The 17,305-nt window shown below is 35.2% G+C and overlaps 1 protein-coding gene across 1 annotated transcript in view; it reads left to right on the forward strand.

Moving 5' to 3' along the window:
• LOC145692524 (protein takeout-like) overlaps positions 1–17,305 on the forward strand; it is a 73,411-nt gene that overhangs the window by 47,635 nt on the left and 8,471 nt on the right. Inside the window, exons 4-6 of the mRNA XM_081767831.1 lie at positions 3,661–3,794; positions 7,836–7,985; positions 16,692–16,951. Coding sequence (XP_081623957.1) covers positions 3,661–3,794; positions 7,836–7,985; positions 16,692–16,951 — 544 coding nt within the window. The remainder of the gene's footprint in view (positions 1–3,660; positions 3,795–7,835; positions 7,986–16,691; positions 16,952–17,305) is intronic.

Below are 17,305 nucleotides of genomic sequence, written 5' to 3' on the forward strand. Positions count from 1 at the left end.
CTGATGATTGTTTGTGGGACGTGTACAGAGTTTGTGAGATTCGTGAGTTTAGTCCATCCCGGTCTTGTGTTGCTCAAGTAATTTTCTTACCAGAAGACAAAGCGGACATGAGGCGCGACATCAGAAATTTTTGTTGGGTCGTCCAAACTTTCGGGTGAAGGTCCAATATTACAAGACACTACGTATTGAACGGGTATTGTTATGCACCCGAAAAGACGATAAGTTATTTTAAAATACTTCCATTTATATTTTCAGAAAAAGAATGATAGAACTAGATTCTTTTTTTATAAGAGAAAGAGTACAGATGAAGTGTAAGATCAAATTTTCATGATACATCAATCAATTCTCGCATAAATAAGTATCCTTTATTGAGAAAGTGTACAAGTGTATGTTGTCTTATTTTTTTTTTTTTTTTTTTTTTTTTTTTTTTGAGGAGTGAGTTGTAGAATGGTAGAATATTTGTTTTGCCGTGAACGTAATAATGAATGATCTTGGTCATCAAATATCGATCAAAACTGGTGACCCCCGAGCTACTGCATTCCTTTTCCAACGTATCAGCATTGCCATCCAGCACGAGAATGTGTCATCAATCTGAGGCATATTACCTCCTGGTAAAGAACTGGACGAGATTTTTCTCCTATAACCCACAATAAGACTGAAGTACAGACATCCTAGGAGGCTGACAACCACTTTGACGATGTTCCGAAGAATGTATTGAATCCAGGAACGGAAAATACCTGTCAAGAGACAAGCCAAGCCAAGTGTGTCATAATTTTAGTTTAAAATTTGTTAAACCTTTAGGATTGTAATTATTACTGTCATCCTAAGGTCATTGGTAGAAAAAATTACTCTACCAATGTTGCATTATTATAATTTTATGTTTCAATATTTAACAATCAATCAAAAAATGTACGATCAATGTTATCAACGTGAGCACTTTCCCATCAAATCTACGTTAATAATACGGTATACTCATAGCAATTGAAGATCGTTTGTTTGATTAAAGCGAAAATGGAGACTACGGAAAAGAAATAAGTAAATTATCTAGATACTTATTACGAACTTCTGTACAAATTTTTCACGTTCACTTTCTGTTTCTGTGTTTGTGAAGTACATTTTTGTGGTTATAAAAGAAGAAACCGGAATCCGATTTTAGTTACATTAATAAGATTGTTAACTTTGTTTTATTCTGGGGTGAAATTTAGAAAAATATTGATTTAATTTTCGAAAAATGCCTATTCTTTTTAACCCTCTTTAGTGTCCTCTAGTTTCACCGTAGTCAAATTCAGAAATAGATACAGATTTCAGCCTCATAAATACAGTAAAACCAAAGACAACCAATGAATATATAGAGATATTGGTAACTTTATTATTACTTTTTGGGGCATTTATTCCGAAGTTGGTCATCAACCTAGTTTTTTGCTAAAAGCGTAATAATTTTTTCTTTGTGTACCAAACTTCAATATTTAGTTCAAATAGTATTGCTAAGTGAGCGTTAGCGAATAAAGGCGGGATACAGCTCCGCAGGGCACGTTGTTTTCTGTCTTTATTACAGCTAAATGGGAAGGGGGATCTGTGTTCTAGAACCTTGGCGCCATGTTGGTTATGTTAGTTACGGTTACATTAACAAGTATAACTTTCTCTACGCTTCTTTACAGTTATTTGCTTACTGCATTTTCTACAATTTAACTTTTCATAGCTACTCGTCATTATCGCCAGCCATATTTACAAAACAAATGCTCATTACATTCACACAATCCTACCATGAAGTAACCTTGTGCTAAGTAGTTTCCTCCGCTTCCAAATAGTTCCTGTTTAGGACCGTTTATATAAGAAAATAAACACAACTTTCGCTCTTCTTATACATTATCAAACACGCAAACAAGCAAATTATTCATTTCTTCCGAGTAAATTTTGAAAATTTTGACAGAAACGAACCACCAGCTTTGGAACTTAACCCCTTTCTGACAACGATAACAGAACGAAGTAGATGACTTATCTATGATGTCACTTCTCTATTATAAGTGAGGACTACTTCTCATTCACCAATTATCCACATCTGTTAACCATTAGAATCTTACGCGATAGATAAAAAGAGGCAGTGGGACATATTTGACCTATGGGGGTGTATTTTGCCGGTCTTTGTTCTAGATCTTCATTTTGAGGTTTCATAAATAGGACTTATGTTCTTTTTAAACATGGTTATGTTAAAGAATATTTCAGATATTGTATTGCAGTAATCGATTATTTTGATTTTGTATGATTGGTTTTAGTTCTGCACGAAACGCTAGTGGATCGCACACGAAATTTGGTTTGCAACGGTGACCATCTGTGCTTATGTTCCCGTGGCGTAGCCCCATATAATTATATCTGTTAATGACTGTCCGTTTTGTTCATGAAATCGTTTTCCACCTTTATATTGGAGTATACTTTGTAATAATTTGTGTATCTTTAGACGTTGTTAAACGTTCTTAATTGTGTTCCTACAAGTACTTTATCAGTTTTTAGTTTTACACAGTACTATGCCTTATATAACATTGAAGAAAAGTGCCTTATATAACATTAAAGAAAAGTGCCTTATATAACATTAAAGACTTGAGTGAACTATACATTGTTCGGCGTAAGCTCTAAACTGCGATAAACAAAGCCACGTGAAACTAAATCTCGCTGATTTGCTGTTGTCCTACCGACGCTTGTACTCCTCCGCAAAATAGTTCATGTGATTGCATTATTACTTTTACTATGAAGCTTCATATAAAACTGCTATATTATTATAAATGACAAAAATATAATACGGATTATCTAATAATACTGCAATCGAGTGTGGCTAATGAAACAATAGAAGTAAACACTAAGCATGCGCAGTAATTCTGGCGCCAACTCAACTGTGGACGGGTGTTCTACTTTTAAAGTCTGAAAGATGACTGGCATGAATCCCGGTTCCGCGAGTGTTGTGGTGAAACACCAACAAGGCAAACCTTTACTCACTAAGCAACAATTGTTTACGAGCGAAATTCAAATACTTTTTTTTTTTAATCTTTCGACTTTTTTCTTTCTTTTCTGCTACTGCTGTAAGTATCTGGACAACACGAGAGAGTATTGTCAAAATGCACGTGTACAATTTGCTCCTCCCCGTGAGGAGTGGGAATGATACATCACTAGCCAATCGTATTTGTGACAAGCGGAAGGATACAAATGTTTTGTTTATCGGAGTTTAGAGCTTACGCTGAACAATGTTTAGTGTTGCACAAGACACTTGTGAACTTGTCTTTTTCTCTCTTTGAAAAAATAAATCACGCTTCTCATCTTGTCTTAAATTCAAAAATACATTTTTTTTTCTCGTAGGTAACACTACACAAGATGTCCATGGGGAAAAGTGTTAGTCCTATGGATGTAGTTTTGAATTTGTGAATGCTATATTGTGAATGCTAGATATTACAAATGTAAAACTTCCAACTTAATTTGCAATAGCAGAACTCAGTCTGGATTTTCAACTGTTTTAGTATTCTTCTGTCGGTTTTGTTTATAAATTTATCGTAAAACTCTAATACTGTTCTTTACACTGACCATATATTTTCTGAAAATTCTTAAAATTAAAATATTAAGCTTGTTATTTGATATCATTCCAAATTTGCGGTTGAGATATATTATTTATTACAGGCCAGATGTTGATAACCTCAGATTTATTTTCAACATGATGGTCCCCAAATATTATTTAATTGGACCTTACGAGATAAATGGAAGATTTCTGCTGTTTCCAATCACCGGAGAAGGAGCAAGCAATATAACATTAAGTAAGTAGATATACTCTTTTAGAAATTTCTTGAAGATTTAATAGGTTCTGTTTTGAACACAGAACAAGTGAGGGAAGTTTTATAAACATTATTAATTTGCGTTTTTATTCAGACAGTTTTGCCTCACTCTTATTCCATATCATCCTCAAAATGTTTCTAGATCTCCTAGACTGTCAATTACCTAATTTAGTTTAAGTTTTACATTACACTAAAGTCATACCTTAACCCTTTTAGGATTTCTACTTTTTGAGGTAAATTTTAGAATTTCATTCAAACAGCTACTGCTTCCTCACTGTTTATCGAAGAGCCATGGTTCATACCATGTTCTTTATAGGATAGAGCATACTTTCCAACGGTACCACTCGCTTGTCTGTATTGTATATCAGAAACGGGAAAATCTGGTAAAACAGGGAGAATTTTCGAAAAAAAAAATCATTCGAAATTCTTGCGCCCCTCTGGCCCAAGCCTGGTTTCACGTAGGGATCTGATTTTTTAAATAAGAATGCGCTGTTATATACTTAATACATGTGCAAAGTTGTAATCTTGTATCTTGAAAACTGAGGTTGGGAGAAATTTTTGAAAAAATCTGGATGTGACACATTTCTTTTCATACTGCGTTATTACAATTTGGCCTTGAATCATGGTTCAAACGTCATTTTCTTCAATATAACAAACACTTTCCAACGGTACTATTCACATATCCATATCACACACCTGAACGGAAAATTCGGGGAAAACTGGATTTTTTCTAAAAAAAAACAACTCACCTCCGCGGAACACTTGTGACCCTCGGGCCCGGCACTTGTTTCGCGTAGGGATCTGAAAAAAATTGAGAAATACCCAAAGGTACACATAATACTTACACAATGTTTTTATTTGCTATCTTGAAAACTAAAGACGTGAAAAGTTTTTTGAAATTGGTCTTAGGAAAAAATAAAGTCACGCCCCTCCGCCCCACTTGGCGCCGCCAAGTTGACTATCCGGTTCCAAAACGCATCTGGGGTGTTCTTTGATCCATCCGTGACTTGATAAATAAAAAAACCGGCTTAAATATCTGTTATAAAACCTAAAAAAGGGATCAAAGACGATACTGCGCCATGGTAACAAAAGTTACCAAAAATCCTAAAAAGGTTAACATATATATCGGAAAGGTAAGGCGTATGTGTACCAGCAACAGATAGAAGGAAAACATTAATACGTACAATCTGCTAATTAATACTATATTTGCATAAGCATATACAACACATAACGCTACATATAGAGCACATAATGCTATATGTACAGTACATAATGCTACATATACAATACATAAAGCTACATATACAATAGATAATGCTATATATATAGTACATAATGCTACATATACAATACATAATACTACATATACAATTGATAATGTTATATATACAGTACACAACGCTATACATACAGTACATAACGCTACATATTCAGTACATAATGCTACATATTCAGGTGGCCTCGCTCAGAATAGTCGCTAACGCTCTCGCCTTCGGTGCAAGCGGTTCCAGATTCGATTACCGGTGGGGGCGCTCGATTGAAAAGGTGTAAAAATCTTTTTCAGGCCAGATATCCTAAATGAGATTTCCCTGGGTTTTCCTCATTCACACCAGGAAAATGCCAGGGCGGTATCTAACTTACAGATGCCAGGAAGCTTCCTTTCTTCCTTCCCTTTCCCCGGATAGTGTGCTCGCCGACGGATGTCATTCCTCCTACGTGACGGGCTAAATGGCCATAGATGTCAAAAGCCCAGAAATCTAGATCCTAAATTCTACATATTCATTATATAATGCTACATGTACAGTATATAATGCTACATATTCTATACAGTACATAACGCTACATATACAATACCCAATGCTACATATACAAATCCTAATTTACAGGACATTTACAGTACATAACGCTACCTATACAGTACATAATGCTACATATAGTACGTAATGCTAATATACCTAGTACACAGTATATAATGTTACTTATACAGTACATAATGCTACATATACAGCACATAATGCTATATATACAGTACATAATCCTACAATAAGTACATAATGCATATATAATACAACACAATGCTACAATTACAGCACATAACGCTTCTTATACACAGTATATAATGCTGCATATACAGTACATAGGGCTGCATGTATAGTACATAGTGCTACATATACAGTACATAATGTTACATATACAGTACATAATGCTATATATACAGTTCATAAATACTTTCTATAAACAAAATCAAAACTTTCAGTTATTACTGGCAATGAGTGACAGATCTTTTTACCCTATAAAAATCTGTCGAGTTATTTAGAATAGGCTATTAGGCATCAGAATTTACCCTGTAGTATGTAATTTTCTTCAACTCGATGTGATTTATCAACTAATAGGCGCCTTATCTTTTGGGCAGAATTTTAGTAATGCAGAAATTTTAATTTAATAGTTAATGTTTAATGTTAATTATATGTATTCTGTATCTTACTAACAACTCTGTATACTGTTGTTTGGCTACTGTCATAATAAAAAGATTAAAGAAAGGTACACAGTGGGGCATTTTGAAATCGATATTAGAGCTGCAGAAAATATAAAGAGAGGGAACATAGAAAGTTTTTTACCTTGGATCATACAAAGTACTACACCCTGCATCCATATATCGTTGCCCCCAGGCCGTGCATAAAAGGGTTGCTCAAAGTCCTTTTGTGGAATGCTGTTGTTAGTAACGATATTCAAGAGGAAGTCAGGATCCCTATTAGCGGTGGCAGTCAATACTTTGCAGTGATCAACCCTGTTCTTTTGTTGGTATTTTTTTAAAGGAATGAAGCACTAAACGAGTACGGACCTTCCTCTTGCTGAGATCGCGGGTTATTATTTTACGTGCAGTTTCTTTATTCATGAATAACTCCTCAGCAAGGATTCTCAGTTCCGCATTTTCGTCTTTCGTGATCAGTTTCTTAATTTTCTAAACCAATTTATGAAGTTTCGCTGTCCTTGCTGCACCTAGATGTTCGTAGTCTTCGTTTGACTTCCGTCCCTCCTCAAGCAACTGTGCCAGGCAAATACATGCGCACAAAGTAAACAAGCGGTCCACTACACTAATTGTAACATTTGGTAAGTTTCTGTATCAATCTAAGCCACACACGCATAAAACTTGATGTTCTTTTTTTGTTCCATGATGAACTCACAACCCAGCTTGCCAGCATCTCTACATTCACCATGCTAACACATGTAACTGTCAGTCAAGCGCAATGTACTTGGTATTAGTTATTCACAACCAGCTTGTCAACACCTCTACATTCACCATGCTAACACATGTAACTGTCAGTCAAGAGCAATGTACTTAGTATTAGTTATTCACAACCAGCTTGTCAACACCTCTACATTCACCATGCTAACACATGTAATTGTCAGTCAAGCGCAATGTACACTCATGTCCAAAATTATTGTCGCATGTCTATAAATATGTTGTTGTATGAATATAATTTGATAACGGATTCGCTCGGTATTTCTTATAATTTTAGTATAACAGGCAAAGACATGTATGTGGAAAATTTCATGTCAAAAGAGTAGTAAATAAGAACAATAAAACGAAAATAAAACTTTCTTGTTCATTTAGCAACATTTTGTTTTATTCATTCTAGTTTTCGTATTTATAATTCTTTTCCTATGAAATTTACCACAAATGTACATTTCCTGATTATACACATAGTATCAGTATTAAAAGTATCCTGCAAAATCATTATCAAATTATATTCTTACAAGAAGACAGTTATAGATATGCGACAATAATTTTGGACATGAGTGTACTTGATATTAGTTATTCATGAAACATTTCCCTTTTGTTTGCACCACAGCTCACTTGCACAGGTGCGGCACATATTGGGAAAAAGATCAATCGACAAGTTTATTGAACCTTCTTGGAGTCCTAGTGTTAAATAATAGAAATTTCACATAAGTAATTTGATTGTAATTAACACTTATCAAACGTTCTTTATTAAATTATTTCTGACTTTTGTTTTCTAGTTGACCTGGGAATAAACTGGATTCTGAAAGGAAACATTGTAAAAAGAAATGGCACAGAATATATAGAACTTGCGGATCCAGTGGTCAAAATGCAAATCGGAAAAATGTATATCGACCTGCAGAATTTATTTAATGGACAAAGGGCGATAGGTAAGTACAGCGTGGACTATATGAAAGTTCCCTAGTCCAAATAAAAATAAAAATAAGGTAACTCGGTGAAATATGGGCATCATAATGATAAAAGTGGCTCTACACGTAAAAGATAGCACTCTATTTAAAAAAAAAAAAAAAAAAAAAACTATATAGCACATGAAAACATACTACTCGCCTAATAATGTACAGTAATATTTGTGAGACTTCAGCGAAATAGTAAAATAATACAATACGTAAAGTAAAGACATACAATTGCCCATATTACCCAGAGAATAAGGGGTAAAATGGGAAATAAAACCCGAAATATGGGAAAATAGAGGGTACTCGTTATTTCTAAATTTATTGAATAGAACTTATATAATCGTGCAAAATACGTGTTATAAAACTGTTCAATAAACCATAATAAAGTAAGTAACTTATTTTTGCAACTAATACAAAACCTACATACATGTCAATTACTTTTTCTACAGAGAAATATAATAAGAAAAAACACATAATTTTTACAGAAGGAGCCTGTACTAAATCCTCGTGAGAAACAAAACAGTTCTATTCTTAGACAGATGACGCAAGAAAAGTTATATTGGGAAACAAATCTGATAAGTAGCATGTTTTACAAAGAAAATTTTGCATAAACTTGAAGAACTCAAGAATGAACGCTTCGTAGGGTTAAACAATTGTAAAAATATGTTAGATGCTTTAATTACAATCGGTGAAAACAAATGTTTCTTCAGCGTCGATTCCAACACAGTCTCTGTGATACCTATCACAACAAACTTGACAACGTATTCAAGTCTCTCCGTGGTTATCATCGTGGAAATGATCCCATGCATGAAGGGCATTCGCTGTCCAGTTGAAGTGATCTAGAAAGTTATTTTTCACATTGAGCTGAAGTATTCTCAGGAACTTTATTGTTTTTTCTTTAAGTTTTCCCTTTGTAACCTAAGATATGTGTTCTGATGAAGTTAGATATCTTACACAGTCTCTTCATTTTTCCTCCATAAGTCAATGACGGCTTTTGAATAGTGGGGAGGAGTGAAAGCGATTGCAAAACTTTCATTGGTGATTTTGTGTTTTGACGTAATTTTTGTGGACTCGTCGAAGTTCTTGGGAATAAATTCAACGGAACCAATATAGTAGCAAGTTCATGATGTTGACTAGACGTTCCAGGAACAGGAGACTGTTTGCCATCAGACGGAAGTAAGAAACCATCACATATATGAGAATTTTAAGAAACAGCGACTTGCTGATCATTTTCATTTAAATCTGAGATACAGGAAGTACTTACTCTTCCTGCTTTTAGTTGAAAGCGCTGTACTACGTATGATAGAATTTTCTGGAGCATTTGATTGTCTAAGAATCTTACAAGTCCTAAAAGACATACAAAGAAGTATTTTCTTATTGCAATTAGAAGTTTCTTTTTTTTTTTTGCTTTCCTTTAACTTTGAGAGCTGTAGCACGCTACTCTTCAAAACTGTTCATGAAATGTAATTTCTAATGACCGCCATTTCAAAAATAATTTTATTATTTATAAAATAAAAATTGATTAAGTGTAGAATACTGTTACCACTTTGCGAAACCTTTAATTCATTTGTAAGTTTTTCAGTTTATAAGAGAAGGCGACTTAAGGCTCAAATATTGAGTCGGCAGAAAAAAATCAAGAAAGTCACTACAGCCATTTTATCCCGAGTCGATTTTCTCATATTCCCCTAATTAGTAACTTTCATATTAGATGGAAACATTGCTTTGTACTGTATAGCAGCGCGCTCCGCGTGCCATCCATCACACAGACCATTGTTCCCTCTATATACATGAGACCTAGATTTTCTTCTATTGTCTTACATTGTGCAACCAAATCTTATTTGCTGTGAACATATTATAAGTTCATGCAATATTTAAAAACAAAGTTTGAAATATACTTCTTTTTTCCTTTACGAATTCCTCTAAATGCAGAGTTACGTGAAACAGTGGCCATCAGCCAAGCAATTACACTTCACAGTTGTTGTCAACTCTCATTTCGAAATTCTTCATGTCCTTGGTCCTGGAGTTGTGAAAGTATATGCTTAATACTGCCCATATTCCCCCGACTTACCTTATTATCACGCTGGACTACTTTTATGTTGATTACCCTGCATAACAACAGTAGGTACTTCAAGAAACTGATTTAGAAATATACTTAACAAATGTCAATAGATGTCACTACGTGCTAACCTTAATCGAAATCAAAAACGATACATTCATGTGATATTAAAGTGTGATCCCAATGTTCAAGATGATGTTAAATTCACGTGTACCGGTAATGTAACCGAACCTAATTACAGTAGAAACAGCAATTGTGGTAGGACAGATTACCGTGAATATTGCAGAAAGAATAGGTATAGACACGATATCTCGCCACCAGTAAAACGAATGAGAACTGAACCTAATTTTACCGGTGAGATAACCGAACCTAACATTAGTGGTAACAGTAATAGTGATCGTGTAACTGAACCTAATCTTAGTGTAATACGATTACGTACACCTAAGAAGCATGTAAGTATTAGATTTAAATTCGTTCGAATTGGATTTCGTAGAAATCTCATAGATGGCAGAAATTGTCAAAGTAAGAAACGAAGAACTGTAGAAGTAAATAACGTACAATACTGTATTCCTGTTTGTGACTTGCAATGTAACTTGAATGAATTCGTTGGTCATGTAACTTAAGCTAAAGTTACGGCGTCCAAGAAAACCGTACTCAATTGATTTTTGCTTTATTTCACTTGAAATATTATTATGATTTCGTTTGTTATTCGTACCTCATTTGAATTCTATAGAGGTAATTTATTGAATCGACGAATGGAACAGTTCCATAACATTGTGAAATGAGCATGTGCAGAGCTCCTCAAGCTCTGTTGAGCTTCTCAAGAACACCACGGAAGCGGCTCCTTGGAAACGTTATATAATCCATAAAATGCACTGCGATTGTCCCCAAGCGATCCAGCAACAGTCAAAAAAATTGTTTTCATGTTGCACAATGCACGGTCACATATTTCTTAAGGAAAGATGCAGAGTTTTCGTAAGTTTCAGTATGAAACCTTTCTGTACCCACCGTATTTTCTTGACGTCTCTCCCACCAACTGTTTTGGCATTTGTCTTGTCATGTCGATCATTACGGTTTAGGGAAGGACTTTCCTGGTAGCCGGGAGGAGCCACGTACTGCGCAGGGATTTCTCGCAACGCAGACTCCAATTTCCTCTATTCATTGAATAAAATCATAGACTGAGCGATGTCAAAAATGTTTGACTGTACCTCAAGACTACTTTCACTTGCAAGTGTCGTAGTTCTTTGATTTATTTCTTTAAAAGTGTACACGTCAATCGGACGTTTCAATCTCACTTACCCGATAAATTGTGATAACACTCTGCAATGAGTTATCATGGTACTTGGGAGTACAATTGTGATTTCTTTTTTCTACTCCATAGTACACAAACTGGAATAGTTCTCCAATCATTTTTGTTTTCATAACGGAGCTGGCAATAACTCTAGATGACGCGTAATAAGAGGAATGAATCTACTTCCACTAAAAAGCTTGAACGGGCAGTAAAGAACATTACCATATTTTAGGACTATAAGACACACTTTTTACTTTAAAAAATTGCCTCTAAAATTCAGGTGCATATTATACTTGAAATTAATAAAAAAAATGTCCAGTATTTGATTTAAAATTGCTGCTAGTCTTAAAAATGGCCATATATTCGAACCTATCTCTACCTGGCTGCAGTGGATTCAAATGACGAATGCAGTGCACTGATGCGACGAACATGAGTTGCAGGGATTCACAAGCTTGCTAACACTGTCTCCTTCCCGCCCCGCCATTACAAACCCAGAACCACAGACTAGAATATACAGACCCTAAATTCTGCGAAAAACTGGGAAAATATTACGGCATCTTTTTTTTTTTTTTTTTTTTTTTAATGCTTAAAATTTAAGGTGCGTCTTATAGTTCGTAGCGTCTTATAGCCCGTAAAATACGATACGCCTTGCCACTTGCAAGTGACAACAAGTAAAGACCTGAAAACCATTGTTGTCTAGATATATTTTCGGCGTGGTCTAGTTGTATGATACATACGTAAGTGGTACGGATTTAGACAAGTGGTACATACGGATTTAGGCAAGTGGTCGACGAAGCACCTGACTTAGCGTAATGTTTTTAAATCATACTGAGAGCTACCAGCCGAAAGAACTACCAACGTTTTATTAAAAAAATCTTACATTTGTTCATTGCCTATAAACGTACACCTATTAGTTAGCCAACCGGAGCGTTAACACGATCTACTGAAAATATCCCCGTGAGTTACTAGTAGCTCACGAACGACGATTTGTCGATCACTGATTTAAACTATTTATGAAGTTTAAATTCTAATTCTTGTATAACTAGTTAATAAGTGTTTTCAAGTGCATTGTCCTTGGAGATTTAGAACAATTAGCACTTTTCTTTACAATGTTACAAAACACACTATGAAATAACTTAGTCATTGTCTAGTAAAATATTATATTTTTAATGTAAATTGTTATGAAATAGCGTTTATTTCGTAAAACTTGAACAAAGCAGAGTATAATGATGTATTAGCACGCCCACACGGTGTCACCGTGACTGCTTGACTCTTAAAACATAAATAAAATATTTATTTCTTAAGCTAGAGTCATGAAATTTATTAACTTTCTAAAAAAATAATAACATGATGACATGAGAGAATAGTTACTAATTAGTTTAGTTCTTGATGACTGTATGATAAAATATGTACAATATACTCAAAGGTATAAAAGTTACATTTAATAATAAATTAAGTGAAGTTGATCTCTTGTGCATGCTGAGATCACGTGTTATGGCAATTCTAATGTGCTTTGTATTTAGTTGTGATTTCAGGATGTATTTCCGACTCGAAACGCATATGTTCTCAATATGGTTGAATTCCTCTGTTCGCACTACAAGAACTGTTGAATGTGTATTTGCGGTTGTTATTGTGCAAACAGTTGTGTTGCGTGCACAGAGTGCTCTATACCTATAACTGTTTTAGTACGCTTCTTGCGTCAACTGGGAATGAGTTTTTTTTTGACATCACAAGGCGATTTTTTTAATTGAAGTATCTTTGTTTCAAAGTAATGTCTCATTGAAGAAACTTTCTCCAGACAAAATACTTGAGATTATGCAAGATCTTTCCTCAGAAGAGTCGGATGGCGCTGATGTAGCAGAAGGAATAGACTATTCAGACGAGGACAATTTTGAACTCCAAAAGTCGACGCAGTGATAATTACGCTGCAAGTGAAGATAATTATCACTCAAGTGAATATGAGGATAATGATGAAAGTTAAACCAATCATTCAGCTACTGTTCCAAGTGCCAATGTGGGTACTAAAAAGAAACACACTGTTCCAGAACTGTTGGTAGAACACCGAAACATCAACATACAGACAGCAATATACCAAATACGCTTATCGGTCCTGGCAATAAATATAAAATCCAATAACTCGGAAAGACGGTCGGCTTAAACTGTACTTAGAGATAATAATAATACAGGATGTCCACATGAAACCTCCCTGATTATCTATGGAAATTATTAGTACCGGAAAGTAACGGTTTGCGACATCTTGAATAATAACTAAGTTTTTTTTGTCTATATGCAGTATGCACTTCCATAGGGCCCCGTTAGTAGCTCTCAGAATGTCCAGTCGATATTCAATCTTCCGCCGTGTGTTGGGTGGTATTTCCGGTGTGTTCGAGTTTATGGCTTCTTCAATTTTGTGACGAAGAATAGGAATACCACGTACAGGTGTGGCGTAGACTCTATCTTTGTCACAGAACCATAGGAAGAAATCCATAGCGTTCATGTCGGGAGATTGCAGTGGCCAATGAGTGGCTTCATCGCGTCCAATCCATCGCTGTGGAAACGTTCGGTCAAACTTCTACGAACACATCCAAATACCACTGCGGTGAGGCACAATCATGTTGGAATATCATGTTTGGTTGCAAAAGGGAGTAGCTGCAGAAAAGCAGTGTTCAAGCATGTCCAGATAAACGGGACCAGTTATTGTGTGCTTTCCCCGAGCAAGGCTGTCGGTTGACATTCCTTGTATCTGAAAACTTCTGGTTTAATGGTCTTGACATCTGGTAGGTCCCTGTGATACTTTAGTCTGAAGTTTCTTTCCACGGTAATTAGTGATTTAGTCTGAGCCAAATGCACCACATACTGAGCTCTTTCTTGTGCTGTTGTCATCTTTGTTCATGAACACATGCAACAAATAACAAAAATTCATATAAGCTTTGTTACTAAATACCTGCAACAAATAACAATTTACAGTCAACAACAAAAAAACTGTTTGAGCTGCTCTTCAAGATGCCGCAAACCTTTATTCACTGGAGCTAATAGTAGTTTCCATACAGTTAATATTTGTAATCAGGGAGGTTTCATGTGGACACCCTGTATTAATAAAACAAGGATTTTCGTTTCAGATGTGAATTTGGTGTGAAATTACGATGAACTTCCAAACTAAAGAGATTTAGTATAATACCCAGTTCAGGTGTATAGAGACTTTTTGAACACTCTGCCTATCATTTCCGGGTATCGGTTTTTAAACCAAGTGAAATTTTTAGTATTACGTCCAATGTAATACTCTGAAGGCTAACAAGGACAGATAAATAATGAAAGTGAATGATTATGAAAGGACTATGGAATTAGAATCTGGAAGGAATCTCGAGAATCAAGAAAATACACGCACTGAACATAAATGGCCAGGGATCATGATATTATCAGTTAATATGTTAATAAATCGATCACATTAACGGAGCCGATCGAGATAATTCCTCTAGCTAACTCTTGAGAAGAACAACTTAAAAATTATATTGCGTTAAAAAGTTATCGTGCTGAATAACGGACTGATTGACAACACAATCTTTCACTAATAAAGAGAGATCATAGAATAACATTGACTGTCTCAGAAATGAGAATGCGACTCTGGGAGTGTGGGATAATAAGAGGAGACAGTGAAGAATGAGACAGTAAAGGGAACAACCAAAGCTGAAGAGATATCTAAAAATACCCAAGAGAGAAGACTGCAGTAGTATGGCCATCTAATGAGAAAGACGAACGATTATGTAGTCGGAAAACTGATGGCAATCGAAGTTGGTGGGAAGAGAGGTAGAGAGAGACGAAGAGGGAAATGGATGGACGTGGTTATGAATGAATTCCCTCATGATACCGTTCCTTCTTAGCCAATGTGCCAACAAGTTTTATTTCCTCTTGTTAGTAATATCTAAAATTGCTCTTTTCTCTTCGACTAGTTCTAGCACCCTATCATTCGTTTTCCGCTCGATCCAGCTAATTCTCTCCATTCTTGTCCACCACGCATATTTCGAAAGCTTCCAGTTGTTTTTCATCATTTTTGCGTAATGGCCATGTTTCTGACCCATACAGTACAATACTCCATACAAAGCATGTTATGAGTCTTTTCGCAACTCTTTATTCAAGGTCCCACAAAATAGTGCTTTCTTCTTCTTAAAGGCTTCTTTCAGCGTTCATACCCTTGCGTTTATTTCACGTTCACACTTCATATCACTATTAATAATACTATCCTGGTATCGAAAATTGCTCACCAGTTTTATTTTCTCCCCTCCTTTTTCTATATTTGATAACGACCTTTTCGTTCCAATCATCATGATTTTTGTCTTTCTAACATTTATTTTCATCCCATATTCTTCACAACCTTTCCTCATGTCATCTGCAAACTGTGTACACCTATTCATTCACCGTCCTCATTTTGTAGGCTATTTCCCGCACTCTCTCTTTTAGATTGATATTAAGTGATGTAGGCGAGAGACAACATCCCTGTCGAGCTCCCCTACCAATTGCACTCTCCTCTGTTATTTCGTCCCGTATTCTAACACTTATTGCTTGGTTCATATGTAAGTTTCTTATGAGTCTTCGATCTTCACATCCCAACCAGTGTTTCTGTCAGAAACTATGTTCCAGGGAGGCACACTTCGCATTCCGGGGGGGGGGGCACTGCTGGTACTATTCTATTTATTATTATATTATAGAAGTATTATTTTGTTCTCCTCTGGGGGGGATACTCTCAGAGCTCCGTGGGGGCACGGTCCCCCTAAAAACATGTCTGGAAGAAACACTGATCCCAACCCAACCTTCTTTAGAACTTCCAACAACAATTGCCAATTGATGCGGTCAAAATCCTTTTCTAGATCATTATACGACACGCACGCTACTTTTCCTTTCTCTGTAAACCTTTCAGCGACCATCCTTAATAATCCAATTACATCTCTTGTACTCTTCCTCTCCTGGACCCGAACTGTTTCTTCTCAACTTCTGCATTTGTTCTTCCATACAACCACCTGCAATATGAAACGAAACTTATTTGTCATCAAATGCAATTAATGATAATAATTAAGATTAAGCATATGTTTTTCAGTATATTTGTTACGATTTTAAATCTATTTGCTTGTTTTGGCTGCTTTAGTAGCTTTGTCAATGTAAACTGTGCTATTTTATATTTCAAAAGATGAATATATGGATTAACAATTAACTAAAATAGCTATAAAATAGATATTTAGAAAGAAATGTAATTATTACATGTAGGCCTATATTTTTCTGAGAAGTTCATATCATATATAAAATACTAATATTTGTTATTCATACTTTTTTTAATTACTTTCAGGTGATAATTTACTGACGTTTTTAAATAACAATTGGAGTAGTGTATACGCTGGAGTCCAACCTACAATTGAAACAATTTTCTCCAAAGTAGTCAAAAGTTTTGTAGATAAATTATTCGACAATGTTCCGTCAAATAAACTATTTCTTGATTCTTATTCGATCTATTTCCTTTTATATCACCTTTGTCCTCTAAAATTATGCATTTGGCGAAATTCTATGAGATCATGTTACATGCATACTGCACCTTTTCTAACTAATCGAGTATGGAATATAGGTTTTTGCTCTTGAATGTACAGTATATGTTCACACAATGACTACTTAGTTGAATCATTTAGTTGAATGACTACTTGGTTGAATGACTACTTAGTTGAATTGAGACTACTCTATCATATAGAAATGTATACTTCTAGTTGTGCAAGTGGGTAGATTATGAAAAGAAAAGTAGCTGAATGACTGAACTTCGACCATTGACAACAACATTTTCCAAGTCTGATAGATGTCACTGGCTAACCAGCGAGTAAATACCGATCAGGCCTACCAAATCGGTCACTGATATTGAATCTGATAATCTTTAAACGAAATAAAAGTTTCGTAAGTCTGTTTGTATTTCACTGT

This window comes from Thermobia domestica, chromosome 8, assembly GCF_964235325.1.
Source record: "Thermobia domestica chromosome 8, izTheDome1.hap1.1, whole genome shotgun sequence".
NCBI classification, from domain to species: domain Eukaryota; kingdom Metazoa; phylum Arthropoda; class Insecta; order Zygentoma; family Lepismatidae; genus Thermobia; species Thermobia domestica.